Source organism: Heterodontus francisci, chromosome 12, assembly GCF_036365525.1.
Source record: "Heterodontus francisci isolate sHetFra1 chromosome 12, sHetFra1.hap1, whole genome shotgun sequence".
Lineage (NCBI taxonomy): Eukaryota > Metazoa > Chordata > Chondrichthyes > Heterodontiformes > Heterodontidae > Heterodontus > Heterodontus francisci.
In genome coordinates, this window is record NC_090382.1 from 82,711,872 (window position 1) to 82,731,958 (window position 20,087).

At 41.5% G+C, this 20,087-nt stretch overlaps 1 protein-coding gene across 12 annotated transcripts in view; it reads right to left on the bottom strand.

Moving 5' to 3' along the window:
* The window catches only part of LOC137375959 (rap guanine nucleotide exchange factor 6-like), a 521,939-nt gene that overhangs the window by 123,163 nt on the left and 378,689 nt on the right, over positions 1 to 20,087 (bottom strand). For all 12 annotated transcript variants that reach the window (XM_068043752.1, XM_068043754.1, XM_068043748.1 and 9 more), the window contains one exon: positions 19,414 to 19,545. In XM_068043752.1, coding sequence (XP_067899853.1) covers positions 19,414 to 19,545 — 132 coding nt within the window. The remainder of the gene's footprint in view (positions 1 to 19,413; positions 19,546 to 20,087) is intronic.

The following is a 20,087-nucleotide window of genomic DNA, read 5'->3' on the forward strand; positions in this document are numbered from 1 at the left end:
AGGATGAATTCCTGGAGTGTGTACGAGATGGGTTTTTGGACCAGTATGTCGAGGAAGCAACTAGGTATCGGGCTATATTAGATTTAGTATTATGTAATGAGAAAGGGCTAATTAATAACCTTGCTGTAAAGGAGCCTTTGGGAAATAGCGACCAAAATCTGACAGAATTTCACATTAAGTTTGAATGTGATAGATAGTTCGCTCTGAAACTAAGGCCTTAAAAATGAACAATGGAAACTATGAAGGTATGAGGGGCACGTTGGCTAGTATTTGAAGTACGACATGGAATACAACACATATGTATTCCTCTAAGGCACAAGGACCCAATGGGACAGGTGAATCAACCGTGGCTAACAAAAGAAGTTTAAGATTGCATTAGATCAAAGGAAGAGGGTTAGAAGGGTGCCAAAAAAAAGTGGTAAGCCTGAGGATTGGGAGCAATTTAGAACCCAGCAAGGGATGACCAAGAAAGAAAGGCAAAGGGGAATATGAAGGCAAATTAGTGAGATCCATAAAGGCGGACTGTAAAAGCTTCTTTAGGTATGTGAAAAGGTAAAGATTAGCTAGGACAAATGTGGGCCCATTGCAGGTGGAGACAAGAGAATTTATAGTAGAGAACAGGGAAATGGCAGAGAAACTAAACAATTACTTTGTGTCTGTCTTTGTGGAAGAGACAGAAAATCTCCCAGTTATACTAGGCAACCAACAGACTTGTGAAACAGAGGACCTGCATGAAATCAGTATTAGTAAAGAGATAGTACTTGAAAAGTTAACTGGATTGAAGGTTGATAAATCCCCTGGGCCAGATGAGCTACATCCCAGAGTGCTGAAGGAGGTGGCTATAGAGATAGTGGATGCATTGGTAGTTATCTTTCAAAACTCTACAGATTATGGAAAGGTTCCTGCAGACTGGAAAGTAGCAAATGTAACCCCACTATTTAAGAAGGGAGGGAGAGGGAGAATGGAGAACTACAGACCTGCTAGTTTGACGTCAGTAGTAGGGAAAATGTTAGAATCTATTATACAGGATGTGATAACCAGACACTTAGAAAATAATGGTAAAATTGGGCAGAGTCAACATGGATTTATGAAAGGGAAATCATGTTTGACAAACCTGTTGGAATTTTTTGAGGATGTTTCTTGTGGCATAGATAAAGGAGAACCAGTGGATGTGGTGTATTTGGATTTTCAGAAGCCCACACAGATTAGTAAACAAAATTAGAGTGCATGGGATTTGGGGTAATATATACGTATGGATTATGAATTGGTTAACAGACAGAAAGCAGAGAGTAGGAATAAACGGGTCATTCTCGGGATGGCAGGCTGTTACAAGTGGGGTACCGCAAGGATCACTGCTAGGGCCACAGCTGTTGATAATCTATATAAATGATTTGGATGGGGGGACGAATTGTAATATTTTCAATATGACGACACAAAACTAGGTAGGAATGTAAGTTGCGAGGAAGATGCAACGAGGCTTCAAGCAGACTTGGACAGGCTAGGTGAATGGGCAAGAACACAGCAGATGGAATATAGTGGGAATGTGTGTGAAGTGATCCACTTTGGTAGAAAAAAAAACAAAAGACAGAATATTTCTTAAATAGTGAGAGGTGGAAGTGATGCCCAGAGGGACCTGCGTGTCCTTGTTCATGGGTCACTAAAAACTAGCATGTAGGTGCAGCAAGCAATTAGGAAGGCAAATGGGGTGTTGGCCTTCATCGCAAGTAAAGATGTCTTGCTGCAATTGTACAGAGCCTTGGTGAGACCGCACCTAGAGTATCGTGTACAGTTTTGGTCTCCGTATCTAAAGGAGGATATACTTGCCATAGAGGGAGGTTCACCAGACTGATTCCTGGGATGGCGGGATTGCCTTATAAAGAAGAGACTGCAGAAACTGAGCCTGTATTCTCTAGAGTTTCGAAGAACGAGAGGTAATCTCATTGAAACGTACAAAATTCTTACAGGGCATGACAGGGTGGATGTAGCTAAGATGTTTCCTCTGGCTGCGGAGTCTAGAACCAGGGGACATAATCTCAGAATAAGGGGTAGGCCATTTAAGACTGAGATGAGGAGGAATTTCTTCACTCAGAGGTTGGTGAATTTTTGGAATTCTCTACCCCAGTGGGCTGTGGAAGCTCAATCACTGAGCACGTTCAAGATGGAAATCGATAGATTTCTGGAGACAAATTACATCAAGAGGCATAGAGATAGCGCAGGAAAGTAGCGTTGAGGTAGATGATCAGCCATGATCTAATTAAATGGTGGAGCATGCTTAACGGGCTGAATGGCCTACTCCTGTTCCTATGTTCCTATAGGGTCTAGATGCAACAGGCTACTTGTTAGTATCATCGAGTACAAATTTGCAGAACACTTGACCTCATTTCTCTTACCTCAACACATTCAAATTACTGCATTTTCGCAACAAAAAATAATCCCAATTTTTAAAAACAAATACTGACAAAGAAAACTATGTGTGCAATAAAGGCCCGAACACAATTCCTAAATTATATTACATTTAAGAGGCTTGACATAAAAATATCCCAATGTTGTCACAGGATATAAAATTCAACTATTCCCTAGTACCAAAACTAAAACCAGTATCAATTATGTTCTTTGATGCTGGTATTCAGCACTATTAATGTGAATTGCATGTTTTGTATTAGTATTAAATGCTATTAAAAGTGTTGATTACTGGTTTTATACGATTTAAAAAATTCAGCATGGCGTTGAATGTTTAGCATTTTTAATTGAAATCATAATTTAGCTTTACTTGATATAATTCTTACAGATTTTAAATAGACTTGGCCAAGTCTGAAGCCAAAGGGAAGGGCTATGTTACTTAACTGAAATATAATCATCTTACGGATTTATTCAATTGTGTTTGATCACAGCATTTATTTTTAAGTAGAATTTTTCAAGTTGCATGATCCCAATCACTTTTCTTTTTAAAAAAATGCTACTCATCAAGCTGACTTGTTCAAGTATAAAAGTTTGTCTGAAGGCCTAAAAAAAAAGCTTCAATGTGCAGCGAGAAAAGGAAAAGAATTCCTACATAAGAATATTACTTATGTTACAGTTAGAGCATAGCAATTTATTATTTACTAGTACAGGAGAAGATAGCTAAAATTATCTAATAGAAAATAGATGTTTGTTTATCACTACTATTCATTTGTTCTTTCACTGTTTATTAATTTTGTTGGCAGTTAAAGAACAAATCAAAATTCAGTGTATTTTTGCTCTTCTGCTTCTAAACAAAAACAAGGGAAATTCAATGACAGCACATGTTAAAATTAATAGCTGAGTTGAGGGTTTTTTGTTCGATCCCTGAAAGTGCAGCAAATGTTTTGAGATATCTCAGGATTAATACTCTTTAGGAAATAAGAAGTCAGGCCTCACCTTGGAAGTTATATAAAACAAAGAAACCTAAAACATTAACACTAATATTCAATGCTAGCTAAATCAGTACTTTAGATAGTTCACTCCCAGAGCTCGATTACCATCTCTACTATAATTAATGATGGCTTTTATTGTGTGCATGATGATAGAATGATTCTTTGATCCAGATTTTTCGCTCTTTTTGTAGAAATTATTCCCTCAGATGCTGATTCTGCCCTCTGCCCTTTTTTAGTAATCCGTTACTTGATCTGGCATCAGTAATACAACAGGTATTATTAAACTTTAATGACCATATAAAGGAATTTAAAACCATCAAATCAAACTGATGGATCCTCAGATTTATTTTCATATTAATCTGTAGCTGGTAAAACTAATTTGTTTCTGGTTGGCTGGAAGGTTGTGTTGGACAAAATGTCAGACACTAAATTATTAAACAAATCATTGAAAAAAAAATGATGGTACAATTCATCAGCATCCTAGTTTTAATACCAGCCTCAACTTACCGTGTCTCTTTTTATTTCATTTTCCTCCTGTGCTTCCTTAACTTCTCCCATGTAAATTCTCCTACCATATTCACAGCCTACCCCTCAGTCTTGTCACTTCAAATGGTCTCTTTACTCCCATTCTCTCTATCAGACAAAACCATCTCCAGCCATTTCATTGCATCCTTCACTACCCACCTCCTGCCCCTTCCATCTCTACTTCCTTGTCTCTGCCCCTGCAAAAATCTTCTGCTCAAAGTCACTCACAATTATACTTTAAAGCTGCAAATTGCCAAGCCTTTGGCATTCCATTCTCAACCCTTCTGTAGCTAATAATTTGCTCACTCACTCACTTCCACCTTTGATGCTCTTGTCCACAGTACAGACCTTAGCTGTCTGATCCTGATATGGCCCCGTTGTCACTCCCTCAATTCCAAGAGGCGCAGACTTGAGTGTCTCCGGCACCCAACGGGTTTAACCATAATTTTTCAGATCTGCTAAACTACAATTAACACAATCAGCTGATTCTCCTTCACTAAAACCACTATTCCAGCATCATCCTGGTAAGCAAAGCTAACACCCAGCTCCTTTTCTCCACTAACTCTGCCCCCTCCACCTGCAGTTCTAACAAGTGCAAAGAACTTATGGACTGCTTTATCACTAAGACAGAGACCAGCTGTTCAGCTCTCTCTCTGCAGCAAACACACCCCTCCCCCCTTCCCTTGTCCACCAACCCAAACCTCCCTCAATATTCCCTCTGCCCCATGTGCTGAACTTGTGCTGTTTTTCTAGTTTCTGTCCCATATCCCTCATTGCCATCGCCAGGCTCATCTCATTCATGAGACTCAACACCCACTGTCTTGTCTCTGTTCACACTAAATGCTTACCACCCAATGTCCTTTCCTGGCCCTCATGCAAGCTGACATGGTAAATGGGTCCTTCTCCTCAGTTACTATCCCTCTCTCTTTTAAAACCATCGAAAAGATGATCGCTATCAAGCCCCTCAAAAACCCACCCTCAATTCCTGTTCTTGCAAACTACCATAGCGGTCAAATGGGCCTGATCAAAAACAAATAAACCCCTCTGTGACTATGGGGCACTCTTCCTTCCCAACCTCCCTGTAGTTTTAGATACAGCTGACCACATCTCATAAACATGCTTCCATTGCTAATATTTTTTGAGGGCTTGTGTGTAAAAGACTGTGGAGAATATTTGAGGGAATGCCAGACTTGTTTTTTTTTAAAAAAGGTCACTGGAAGGACACTTGGGACTTTGTTTAAAAAGAAACGCTTACTGCAAGTCACATGTCTTAAGCTAAGTAAACAGCAGAAGCCTTGCTGGCTATTGGAGTTGCTTACAGAGAAGTCACATGTTAAGATTTATGATGGCCAGGAGTTGGTTTTGTTTTTGAACTGTTTGAATAGGCAGTTGGGATGCAAGCCTGCTGAGAGGGGGGCAACCAGCTCATCCTGTTTCACCTCTTTGAGAAACCCTGAGAATCCAGTGCGATAGCTGAACCCACTGATGCAGTGATTCTCCCAAAAAGTCTTCATGACTTCCTCTCGACAGCTCCTAAACAGAACTGCTCCAGAAAGATCCCAGTGCCAACCAGGGCGCCAGGCCGAAAGTCATCTGGAACATTTCATAATTTATCCTTTTTTTTTCAAGAATTAACAAGTATTTAGCCGAAGTACTTTTTGTTGTTTTTTTTTTGTAAAGTTGATCTCTGCAGAGAAAGTTTCTGAATTTTCCCTTTAACCAGTGTGTGCATGTGCATTGGGTTATTTAGAAGAGAAAATATATTTACTTTCATATTTCAACCTGTGTGTTAATAAGCTTTGCATTTTTAGCGAATGAGTCACTTTTTTTTTCCATTCATGGGATGTAGGCGTCACAGGCTAGGCCAGTATTTATCGCCCATCCCTAATTGCCCTGGAGAAGATGGTGGTGAACTGCCTTCTTGAACCATTGCAGTCCATGTGGGGTAGGTATACCCACAGTGCTGTTAGGAAGGGAGTTCCAAGATTTTGACCCAGCGACAGTGAAGGAACGGCGATACAGTTCCAAGTCAGGATGGTGTGTGACTTGGAGGGGAACTTGCAGGTGATGGTGTTCCCATGTATTTGCTGCCCTTGTCCTTCTAGATGGAAGGTGTTGTCTAAGGAGCCTTGGTGCGTTGCTGTAGCGTATCTTGTAGATGATACACACTGCTGCCACTGTGCGGCAGTGGTGGAGGGAGTGAATGTTTGTGGATGGAGTGCCAATCAAACAGGCTGCTTTGACCTGGATGGTGTCGAGCTTCTTGAGTGTTGTTGGAGCTGCACCCATCCAGGCAAGTGGAGAGTATTCCATCATGCTCCTGACTTGTGCCTTGTAGATGGTGGACAGGCTTTGGGGAGTCAGGTGGTGAGTTACTCGCCGCAGGATTCCTAGCCTCTGACCTGCTCTTGTAGCCACAGTCTTATCATATGTTAATAATTTTGTTGTTTATTAAAGAAACCTGGTTGGCGGAAGTTTATTCCGAAATTAAAATAAAGTATATAATTGGCCGTATCGGTAACTAGGTAAAACATTTAAATATACATGGTGACCTGTGGAGAAGTAGAACCAGAGAAAGACACTGCACTTCTCTATCCTCGGTCATAACACTATCCAATTATAGCAAGAGAATTTTCAGGAATGTTTTCTCTTCCCACTCACTTGCCATTATGACAGAGTCCCCCAAGTATCTGCCCTTAACCACCTCCTCTTTCCCATCGACATTATCCAATAACATGGAGTCAGGTAGCACATACATGCTGACGACACCCAGCCTGACTTCACCACCACCACTCTCAGACATTCCACTTCCTCGGTTTTCAGACTGCTCATATGACATCCACTCATGGATGAGCCACAATTTCCTCCCGTTAAGGACTGAAGTCATTGTCTTTGGCTCTCACCACAAACTCCATACTCTTGCCATTGATTCCATTCTCGTCCTTGGTCACTGTCTCGGGCAGAACCATGCTGTTTGCAGTCTTGGCATCCTATTTAAACATGGCTGAGTTTACAACCACATATCCCTTCCTCCTCTGCAACCTTTCCCCTAACTGGCCCGCCTCATTCCATTTGCTGCCTTTGGCACCTCCAGACTCGACGCTTCCAACACTCTCCTGGGCAATCTCTCTTATTTCACCATCTGTAAAATTCAGCTTACCCAAAACTCTACTGCCTATTCTGCACCAAGTCCTGATCACTTACCTCCTCGTACTCACTGATCCCCCAGTACATCAGTGCTTCAAATTTAAAACATTAATTTCAAGTTCAAATCCCTCCAGGGCCTCTCCCCTCCCCATCTCTGTAACATCCTCCAGTCCTACGATCCTCCAAGATCTCAGCACTCCTTCAAATCTGGACTCTTGCACATCCCCAATTTTCAGTGCTCCAAAACCAGCTGTGCCTTCAGCTGCTAAGACCCAATGCTGTGAAATTTCATCCCTAAACCTCTCTGCCTCTTTACTGCTCTCTCTTCCTTTAAGATGCTCTTTCTCTTTAACCAAACTTTTAGTCACCTGCCCGAATATCTCATGTGGCTTGATGTCAAATTTTGTTGGATAATGCTCCTGTAAAGCACCCTGGGATGTTTGGCTATATTAAAGGTGCTATATAAATGCAGGGTGTTGCTTCCTTGTTGCTGTGTTGAATTGGGTCTGATTATGTCTCTGTGCAGCACCATGGAATGTTAAAGGTGCTATATAAATGTAAGTTTCTAATGTTGAACATAACTGGGGTTCCCTAAACCTTGGCTCTATCAAGCTGCATCTGAACTCTCTGGACGAGTAGCTGTGCAGAGTGTGTATGCTATATTGAGCAAACAGGAATCTAACTGTATAAATTTCTCAGTAGTTTGACTTGGGAGTCCTTAATCATGAGCTCAATTTTCTTGCATGTTAGACACTTGCCTGACCAAAAATAACATCCCATTTGTGGACATCTCGAAGCTGTAAAACAATTATATTTATAGTTTCAATTGGGGTAGCAAATGAAAAATGAGCACTGACTCACAAATGCCAGCTAAATGCTCTGCAGATGTAAGCAAATCAACCCTCTCTAATCATATATCTGTTATATAAGAGGATGGCTGCATGAACAATTAAGAGTTTCAGATCAATGTTGAAAACTCATATATATATATAGATATATAAAAAAAAGAGCTGAATAACTTTACAATTGCAGGAAATTGCACTGCACTGGAGGACAATTACTGGCAGGCTTAAGCACAGAAATGGCACTGAATACAGGATATGTAGGCTGGCAATGTGAGTTGTATTGACCCTTCTAGAAATATCAATGGCTACTACAAATTTTATTCACCCAGTGATTAGGAAACTACTGCCAGAAAACGTTCCATTTATTTATTGTTTTTAAATCTTGCAGATCTTGTGCAGTGCTTACCCCTACAGTTGGTTTCCGTTTATCCCTTTCTCAGCAGGGAAAGAGGATGCTCTTTTCCTGCTTAACCTTTAGGAGAGGCATACAACTGGGATGAGAGGAACTTGATCTCATTGCTACCATCCAAAGCAACAGGAAGCCAATCCAAGCCATTCGTAATTAGAATCCTCATGAAGAGCAGCGCAGAACTTTAACACCAACAACATTGGAGATTGCTTGGCAATTAAATTTGTAACACTTGTCAAAGATACAATGATTTTTTGAATTTATTTTAAAAAAGCAAATGAATTGGTTAGATAAAAATGAAAGCAGGATTCAAATTTAATCAAGTCTCATCATCAAGACTCCACTTAAAAATCAACCAGCTAGTGAAATTAGCATTTTTGGCATCCTTTAGATTTATACCCCCTGAGGAAAAGTCATTGAGAAACACCTTTGAGGAGTTCTAACTCTGATAATATTAAATGAACACAAGTAAAATGAACCTAAAATGTCCTGGGTTCGTTGATGTTGGTTCGACATCCTTCAAAATACCAAAATCAATATAAATTTTGACACTGCTTTGATTTTTTTCTGTCATTTCTGTTGATGAATACTGATAACACTGCTTGAAGAAGTTGCTGACACCAGCTGTACAACGAAACTGAATTAATGATAGCTGAGCTCTTTTGAGTTAATGATGGTGTCAACCAATATTAATTCAGCTCCCTCAAAGACGGTCAAAATCAAGGAGCCTCCCCACCCACTACAATCCAAAGATGAAATCCAGTATCATTGACGAAACAGTAATATGCAAAAATCTATAAGTGGCAATAAAAATAAAAAATTTTCATAATCATAGCAGTGACATAAACAGATGGAACAAGGAAAACAGTGGAGTGCCCTGCACCTGAATCTATTTGTCACAAGGAAGGCTCTGCCTTAATTTATCTGTGGTATTGCCACCATGTTTTTTTTTACTAAGAGCATTGCCCTTAATATTTAAGTGAGAGTGATTGCCTTGGATATCAAGGCAGTATTTGACTGAATGTGACATCAAGAAACCCTAGCAAAACTGATCTCAATGGGAATCAAGGAGAAAACTCTCCACTGGTTGGAGTCATACCTCGCACAAAGGAAGATGGTTTTGGTTGTAGGAGGTCAATCATCTCAGATCCAGGACATTGCTGCAGGAGTTCCTCAGTGTAGTATCGTAGACCCAACCATCTTCAGCTGCTTCATCAATGGCTTTCCCTCCATAAGGTCAGAAATGGGGATGTTCACTGATGATTGTACAATGTTCAGTACCATTCGTGACTCCTCTGATACTGAAGCAGCCGTGTCCACATACAGCAAGACCTGGACAATATTCAGGCTTGGGCTGATCAGCGGCAAGTGACATTCACTCCACACAAGTGCCAGGCAATGGTCATCTCCCATTAGAGAATCTAACCATCTTCCCATGACATTCAATGGTATTACCATTGCTGAATCCCCCACTATCACCATCCTGGGGGCTTACCATTGACCAGGCCCTGAACTGGAGCAGCCACATAAACACTGCGGCTGCAAGAGCTGGTCAGAGGCTGGGAATTCTGTGGCGATTAACCCACCTCCTGACTCCCCAAAACCTATCCAACATCAACAAGGCACACACAAGTCAGGAGTGCGATGGAATACTCTGCACTTGCCTGGATGAGTCCAGCTCCAACAACATTCAGGAGGTTCCAACTAGAAAAACAAGAGCAGCAGACGCAGGGGAATACCATAACCTGCAAGTTCCCCCCCCAAATCACACATCATCCCGATATGGAAATAAAACGCCGTTCCTTCACTGTCACTGGATCAAAATCTTGGAATTCCCATCCCAACAACACAGTGCGTACCTGCACCAGATGGACTGCAGCGGTTCAAGAAGGCAGCTGACCACCATCTTCTCAAAGGCAATTAGGGATGGACAATAAATGCTGACCTAGCCAGCAATGGCTACATCCCATGAACGAATAAATAAAAATTTAATTGCATGATAATTTACATGACTGAAGTCTCTAGTTGTGGCCAACACTGCAGTTTAATTAACTGTTTGTGAAGTAGGAGTTCTCCCATCCCAAGTTGCATGGCAATACAACAGGATGTTAGAAAACTAACATCCTTGTTCAACCACGCCTCTTTTGGAGTAAGCCGTAAAGCACAACAATTATCAGGTTTACTGAAGGAACAAGTACCAAGTATCCTTATTGAAACCCATGCTCCGTGTGGGGGATGGTGATGGGGGGGCAAGATTAAAGAATTTAATTCCAAACACTTGATGTAAAATTCTGAATTTTAACAAATTAAACAAGGAGAAGAAATGGCACAACTTCCCTCACCTACCCACAATCCCACACCATCCAACCAAAAAATACATCAGTTTGAAAAGAGGCAGTGGAAAGAATGAGGACAAAATAAAGAAGCAAACACTACATGTGCTCCAAAAAGAAACCGATCTGGGTTGGGGGTGGGTGTTGGCAGCACCTCACATGAAATCTAAAGTCCTTCCAAATTTTGCAACTGATCTTCACCTCATATGTCTCCAGCAAATCTAGCGTACTGTTGCAGACAGTGTGAAAGATTACTTTTTTAAAAAATTTGTTTGTGCCCTTCTTCCCAAAACAAAAACAGGATTGCTAAACACATTTTCATTCACTCAGCTATCTCACACTGGCAGGTTGAGAAATCACCCAGCCAGTGCCACTGTGATGTTATCAGCCACACCGCAAACTTCTCACAAAACAAATGAGGGTCTTACACACTTTTTTGGAAATTTTAAATGCTACTTTAATGGTGGGAGACTCTTATTTTCTTCTGAAGGCAGTGAATGTAGCTTTGTGGATACCAGTGATCCTCTGATTCTTCATCCAAATGGCCATTCTTCACGTATAAACCTAGAGTGCTCAGGAAGCTAGATGACAACAGCAGGCATCACATCCAAATGTGAACCTGTCATCATTCCCACGTACCTTCCAACAGAGTCAGATGCAGCAATCTGCCTGATATTTCCTTTCCATAGCTTGGTGACACCACGGCCAACTATAGCTCTCTGCTGCCACGCAGCTGAGATCAGCTAACTCAGCACAGACCAAGAAATAAAAGTGATAGACCACTAAAGGTGAGTAGCTCATCACATGGTGCACTTCACTAACTGTGCTGTCCAGGGAAATCTTCAAACAATTAGTTAGTTATGCAAAACATATCCATGTCAAGTAAATTAGTTAGCCTAATTTTAAGATTGACTTCCCCCGAAGTAACTAGTTTTTCTAATTACATTGGCCATTGCCAATTATAAACACATAATTTGCAAGTAGTCTTTGTGCTTTAAACACACCTTTACAATATCGCTCCAATACAGGAATAAGATGGCAAAACAGGTTAGAATATAAGGGCTCCAGGTATCAAGCGGGGGAGTGGGACTGACTAGGTCCATGGAGAGCCGACATGGACTCGATGGGTCAAATGGCCACTTTCTGTGCTGTAAATATCTCTATGACTCTAATGGGAAACATTCTGCTTTGACACTTCTGCCACACAATATTTTTCTGTTCTGTAGTCTTAATGGATGAAACAATACAGACTGAGAGTGCGATATACTTTTCCAGCATGGATCAGGATCACAGAAATGGAAAATTTACTCCACAGTCCTTTCACAAAGAACCATAGAAAAATTACTGCAAAATGTGTTTAGGAGGCCATTCAGCCCATTGTGTCTCTGCCAGCTGGAAAAATTAGCCGCCCAATCTAAACCCACCTTCCAGCACTTGGTCTGTAGCCTTGCAGGTTACAACACATCAGGTGCATGTCCAGGTACCCTTTAAATGAGTTGAGGGTTTCTGCCTTCACCACTGCTCCTGGCAGTGAATTCCAGACACTCACCACCCTCTGGGTGGAAAAGCTTTTCCTCATGTCCCCTCTAATCCTTCTACTAATCACCTTAAATCTGTGACGCCTGGTAATTGACCTCTCCACTAGGGGAAACAGGTCCATCCTGTCTATACTATCTAGGCCCCTCAATTTTGTACACCTCAATTAAGTCACCCCTCAGCCTCCTCAGTTCTAAGGAAAACAATCCCAGCCTATCTAATCTTTCCTCATAGCTGCTACTTTCAAGCCTTGGCAACATTCTTGTAAATCTCCACTCCACAGCAATTATGTCCTTCCTGTAAGGTGACAACCAGAACTGTATGCAATACTCCAGCTATGACCTAACCAGTGTTTTATACAGTTCCAGCATTACAGCCCTGCTTTTGTATTCTATACCTCGGCCAATGAAGGAAAGCATTCCATATGCCTTCTTCACCACTCTATCTACCTGTCCTGCCACCTTCAGGGACCTGTGGACATGCAATCCAAGGTCTCTCACTTCTTCACCCCTTCTCAATATCCTCCCGTTTATTGTGTCATCCCTCGCTTTGTTTGCCCTCCCAAAATGCATTACCTCACACTTCTCTGGATTGAATTCCATTTGCCACTTTTCCGCCCACTCAACCAAACCACATCATTCTGGAATCTCCAGCTATCCGCTTCACTATCAACTATACAGCCAATTTTTCTGTCATCAGCAAATTTTCCAACCATGCCTCCTACATTTAAGACCAAATCATCTGGGACTTGGGTTTGGATACAGCCCCAGACTGATGGATTAGATGCCTCCTTCCAACACTGGCTATCCAGTGTAAAATGGACTTAGGCAGTCATGAAAGGCCACAGCACAAAACTGTCCAAACGTTTAGAAAGGCCATAAATCCAACTGTTCTATGAAAATAAAATGTCATAGTGGCACAGTAGGAAATGCACTTCTGTAGTTGTAAGTAGAATGAGCTTTATATTGCATACAATCTGTGTTGCAACTGAGCTGGGACATTTAGCCTATGACAAACTGACAGACATTAGAAACTATATGTGTGGGGAAATCTCCCCATTTCAACGAGAACAAAACCCACTACAAAAAAAAAAATGCAGTGCAAATGCTAGCATCTCAGTTACTGGCTTTCACCCACTGCAATTTCCTTCTAAACTTCTTGTTCATCTTTTCATTGGTTCAACATTACAAAACAGGAACTTTTTCAATTTTGTGTTAACCAAGGTCACATACCAGAACCTGATGTTCAACACAGTCATCCAATGCAAATGTCAAAATAAAGCCATGAGCTTCAATTGTATTATGTAATGCAACATTATTGGAACAGCTCATTGGGTTGGAAGGGATTATCTTTCAAGGTTCTAGCTTCTGAGTTCAGGTGGAGATTGAAATTACCGAGAACATCGTTCAGTGCAGAGGCTGAGGGCTGATTTTGCTGGAGAACCTCAGGATGGGGCTGAAGAGCAATAGAAAACAAGACGTAAGAGGGGTGGAACTAGGTGGGGTACTCAAAGCAGAAGGTGCTACAGGAGTAGTGGGAAAGGCCAAAGTGTGAATTGGTGCTATGGGTCACACAGCCAGAGAGGGAAGCTGCAGTCAGGGGCGATGTTTTGCATTCCATGAGTCAAATTTCAGTCAAAACCACAATAACGATGCAATCATCCACAATAAGGCTGTGAATGACAAGAGCCTTTGTTTGTAAGTGGACAGGACATTTTGGAAGGACATCACTGTTCATGCACTGGCAGAGTCCGAGGGGAGAGTTATAGGTAGGGTGAGTGTAACAGGAAGTAGGTCAGCACAATTTTACCCTAGCAGAAATGCTGGGTAGGAACGTTGGTGAGGGAGAAGGATGTGATAGTTAAGGTACTGTTCACAAAGAGGCAGTCAGGAGTATTTCATTAGGCCCTTTGGAGAATGCTGAGAGAGGCACAGAAGGTAGCTCTGGGCATATCCAGAAGGGATTCAAGCCTGGAACGACAGCAGGAGAGTAGGAATGCAGAGGAGTAATGATGTGTGAGATAGATGGGGGGTGGGGGGGGGGGGGGAAGAGGGAGTATTTATGATAATGAAATGAAAGACGGCAGAGTAAAGGCCTGCTACCCGTCCCGAACCCGACAGGACCCGATGACATGTCGGGGTCGGGTCGGGTCAGGTCCCTCTCCCAGGTCCAGCTTTCAGGCTCGGGTCGGGTCCGGGTTGGGCCAGAGACACACGGTAAGTGCTCTGCCAGTAAGTATTAAAATTTTAAAAACTTATCTGAGCTGGGAGTCCGGGACAAAACTGAGTCTGCACAGTGAGCGAGTGATGTCATCACGCATGCGCTGCAGCTTCGTGGAGCTTCCCAGTCAGAAGGTAAGTAAAGGGGATGGTCGGGTCGAGCTCAGGTCGGGTCGAGTCGGGGTCGGGCTCAGGGCGAAACTCGGGCCGGGTTGGGCTCGGGTCCGCTGTGGATCGGTCGGGTTCTTTTTCCCAACCTGAGAAAGCCTTTACGGCGCAGGTTACAAGAAGGAAAGGAAGAAGCAAGAAGGAAGTGACAGGGGCCAAGAGAGAAAGAAAAGGGCGACAGACATATTAGGCTCTGGTCTGGAACAACAGCCAAAATGTGCACACATGCAGGCACAGAAGAAATTTAAGTTATGTAGGCAAAGATTAGAAGGAACAAGTCCTGGTCGCAACCAGAGGTAGGGAGGTGACAATATGAAAGTGTTCAGTGTTAAAGTCTAAGGTTCTTTGATGGAACAATGTTGAATAGTAGATAAGATGAGGTCAAGTGGAGAATCGACAAACCTTTGTCTAGGTTTGGAGATGTTAGAGAAGGAGAGCATCAGTAGGACATTTTCCGGTGAAAACGGAGGCCCAAGAAGGAGAGTGGAGTCAACCAGAGGTCGATTCGTGGTTCGGTGTGGTGGCTTCAGGTACTGGCAGTGCACACCAGCAGATCTGGTAGACCAGCAGAAGAACAAAGAGCAGTGGGAGTGAAACCCAAGGATCAAAAGCAGTAAAGAAAAAGGGAACCAGAGGGGCACAAAAGGTAAATCCACTGAATCAGAGCAGATAAGGGAGTTGGATTGAGGAACTACTGTAAGGAAGTGAGGAGCACACAAGAGCAAGAGTAGCTGTAGAAGTTTGTGGTTCCTGTCCAATCTAACCTAGTCCTGCTAAAGATGATGAAGGAGTTCTGAACAATGAATGGAGTCAGCAACCAGAGGCAGCTAAATTATACAATGCAATGCAGTAGAGCAGCAGTCTTGATAGCAGGGAAGCCCAGAAGTCTGGGAAATGAATTGTGCGTAGAGTTCCAGCCATTGAAAAGAGCACAGTAAAAACACAGAACAAGCTGTTTAAGGGGATGGACAAGGCTTCCAAACCTGTGACCGCTACCACCTAGAAGGACAAAGGCAACAGACGCACAGGAACACTATCACCTGCTAGTTCTCCACCAAGTCACACACCAGTCATCACTATTCCTTCTCTGTCTCTGGGTCCAAATCCTGGGAACTCCCTCCTTAACACCACTGTGGGTGTACCTACACCACAGGGACTGCAGCGATTCAAGGCGGCAGCTCACCACCATCTTTCAAGTGCAACAAATGCTGGCCTTGCAGCAACACTCACATCCCAAGAATGAATAAAAGGAAGTGCTACATGCATGTACCTTTACATGGGGCGAGGGGGGGAAAGGAGGAGATGGAGAAGTTATGTGGGGGGGGGGGTGGAGAAATTAAGCTTAGCAATGTCAATTAGTGCAATTCAATTATATTGATCTGAATACTTGCACAGTACAACCACTGTCCATTACGTTAACAAGGAGAAGAATTTTGCAGTTTATTCTGTGAATAAGTTACAAAATTCTATCCTGTGCTAAAACAATAGGCTATGATTAGAGGTCTGCACCACGAGATTGATCTGATCATTGAAGTTCTGAGTGGCTTACAGCCTCAATTCTAATTCTCTATTGTACCAGCCTTGGAATAAATTGGGAAAAAGATGCTTTACTATCCAGCACATGCTGCTAGATATCGTGCAACCAGCTGCTTTAGGTTTAACAATGTGGCCCATTTTATATATACTCCTGTTTAAAATTAGATTTCAAAACAGATGAAAGGAGTGTGTTTTTCATATTTATCTAATAGATACATACATTCACATACATAGCAATAATGAAATATTGTTGTGGAATCAAAGGACTTCTAAGTAGATCTTATTGCAGCCTCAAAAGTTGGTTATAATACTCAAAGATGGACACCGCAAGTAGTCATTGCTACCAAGTCAACAGTAGCACTTCATATGCGATCCTTTTATGCATTCAGCTTGGTTGCTGGAGGGATGGAAAAAGTACATTCATCTTGGTTGACGTTTATATTTATACAAAAGAATCCTGAAAACTACCAGTATTACCATGACATGTCATTTAAAACAATTCTATAAAATATTCGATTAAAATAAATACTGATTGTAGGTTCCTACTTTCCCCAGAGAACAAGTTTCACCCAACATGACTCAGGAACCCAGTCTAACACAAACTATTATGATGGAACACTGCTATTCAGAAAGTGACCCCAATAGACACATTTCTTCTCAATTAGTACCAAGTACACAATTCTATCAGGGAACATGATCACTTGGTTCCCTAGAATTGAGCACACAGGAATGTACCATAAATACATTATTCTAGTAATGAAGAAAGAAAAGCAAGCTGCAGATGATGTTCACAGTAAAGGCACTGGGTATCCAGTGCAAGCTAGAACACGGCATCACCTGAAGTACTGAAAAGCTCTGAATCCTTGTGAACAAAAGATCACAAATCAGAAACCCCTGTCCAAATGTGGTATTATAGCTAATGTCAGGGCATAATTCTAAAGGTTGCAGCGGCATTTTAGATTCTTTAAGTTAGCAATGCATTATTTCAACAAATATCAACTAGGCATTTTAAATAAAACAGATTTAAGCATTGGTCAGAAGAATGTCAATAATCATGATGCAATGTCAAAAATCAACTTTCTTCAAAGTAGGTAAAAGGCTTCCTCTGCCCAAAATAACTGTCTCATTTTTTATTTTAAGCTAACATCTCATCAAAAATTGTTTCTGTACATCCTGCTAGAAATAAAACCCTCCTCACCCTTTAAATCTGTGATCAACAGGTTTCAGAAACATTAGTTCATTCTAAGAGCATGGCCAGTTTTGCTCATTTAAACTTAAAACATGCACTTGACACTCTAAAATAGAAGATCATATCACTCTGTATTACAGGATCTTAAAACTGTAATCTTGAAAGAGAACGAAACACAGCACAATAGAAGTTGCACAATGGCACTGCAAATGTCGAATGGTAGGGCATACATTTGTACCCCAATCATTCACATACTGAAAGAAAGAATTAAAATCTTCCCCTGCCTGCTGGCTGTAAGGGTTCTAAATGAAATGATTTATGCAATCTGATAGCAAATAAATTTCCATGAATTGGCATAAGCTGGCTATTTCAATGAATGAGATTATATGATGGCTAACATGGGGAAATTGAAAAAATGTTACACTCATACAGAAAGACAGCTCTTCTCTGGTTAGGGCTGAATAGAAAAAGGTTTACATTGGACCCAACTGTTCTGTACCTGACTGGTAGAATGATATCAGGAGCCTGAAATTCAAAGTGTTCCAATAATCAGCTCTCATTGCTCTTACCCTGATAAGCACAAATTTCACAAAGAAAGCTTGAAATTAAAGACCTATTAAAGCTTAACAATAGATTGTCTTAGTACAGTTTTGACTTATTAACTACATTATACAAGATTTCTCAGTTAAACTCATTAGCTCCTTTTTTTGGAGCTTTCTGCCTAAGGTAACTGACGGATACAATGAAGTACACACACGGCCAATTGTGTATATTGACATTTGCAAAATCTGTTAAGTGACATAACAATGCTTTTTGTTTTGTTTTACACGAGTCTTAATTTCCTTTAGCTCAACACTGGGAAGACCAAAACCATTGCACTCAGTGCCTGCTGTAAACTTTGCTCTCTTGCCACTGATTTCATCCCTCTCTGGCCACTCTCACAGGTTCAGCTGGACTGCTGGGAACCCAGTTGAACCCTGAGTTGAGCTCTGTTCCTCATATCCTTTCCATCACAGAATTGTTACAGTGCAAAAAGAGGCCATTCGGCCCATGTCTGCACTGGCTCTCCGAAAGAGTAATTCCCTCAGTTCCATTCCCCTGCCTTCTCCCTGTAACCCTGCACATTCTTCTTTTTCATATACCTGTCTAATTCCCATTGAATGCTTCAATTGAACCTGCCTCCACCACTTTCTCAGACAGTGCATTCCAGACCTTAACCACTCGCTGCGTGAAAAAGTTTTTCCTCATGTCACTATGGTTTCTCTTACCAAATACTATAAATCTGTGCCCCCCTCGTTCTCGATCCTTTCATAAGTGGGAAGAGTTTCTTGCTCTATCTACTCTGTCTAGACCCCTCATGAATTTAAATAACTCTATCAAATCACCTCTCGACCTTCTCTTCTCCAAGAAGAACAGTCCTAACTTCTCCAATCTATCTTCATAACTGAAATGCCTCACCACTAGAACCATTCTGAAAAGACTAACTCACCCTTCTGTAACCTTTATATATGCCATCATCATCTCCGGACTCAACTACTTCTTGCTGGCCTTCCATCATCATCCCTCCTTAAATGCTAATTTAATGAAAACTCTGCTGCACATGTCCTGTCCCGCTCGTCTATCACCCCAGTCCTCATTGTCCTACATTGGCGACCCATCCTCCAAGCCTCAGGTTTAAATCCTAACCCTCGTCTAAAATCCCTCTTGCCCAAAGCAACCCTATCGCTGTAAGCTTTTCCCAGACCTATATTCATCTCTACATTCTATATTTCTGACTTTGGTTTTTTTGTGTATCCTCCCCCATATTTTCACAGACAATGTAACCAGGCTCTTCAAGCACATCAGTCCTGTTTTCTGTTCCTAAACTGTTCTGCCTCTCCACACCTCCCTCTCTCCTTTCCTTTAAAAACTTATCTATTTGATCAAGCTTTCAGTCAGCCCTCTTAATTTCCTTTTTGCTGGCTTGACATCCATTTTCCGCATACCTATCTGAAGTGTCTTGGGACTTTATGTTAAAGGTGTTTTATAAATATAATTTGTTACTTTGTGGTGCGTTGGTGTGAATAATTACTAAAGGATTCATAATTATAATGTTTTCCTCATTGTAACTTTACCTGATAGATATCCGACAGGCTGCTGCTCCCAGAGTCACTGGCAATACTGCACCCGGACTGGCTGGAAGGGACATGTGTCACCTGTGGATGTGGATTGTCTGTGAGGTGCATCTTGGAAAGATCTGCAGGAAGCTGTAAAAATTATGAGGAGGAAGGGGAGAAAAAAATCCATTAATTTGGTAAATGAACCAAAAACATAAATTAAAGACTGTTAAACATGCTTGCTGAACTTTATAATATTCTATTAAATGATCTGGAGCTTTGCAATGAGGGTGCTCAATTTTGGAAAAAGCTAAGTAGCTAATACTTCAGTGACTGTGTGTGCACTTCTATTGCATGTGTGTAAGTGATACTGATAAGGATATTTGGGCACAAGATTCCACCAATTAAGTTAAAATAAAAAGCTAACTTTGCATTCGACAATTTTATGGTTTGTGGAGCTAGCAAAAATTGACTTTTTAAAAATCAAAGAGTTACCACCAACATATTCAACATTGAAAAAATGTGTTTCATTGAGACCTCAAAGATTATAAGAAAATTAGCCTAGCAATAGGGGATGGCCCATATCTGAGTTGTTCAAACTATAGCCATGGTCAGATCCAGGTTGCAAACTCCTAGTAAGTCTTTTGCTGGCTTGCTTGTATTTGTTCTGCTATTGGTTTCAGCTTTTTCAT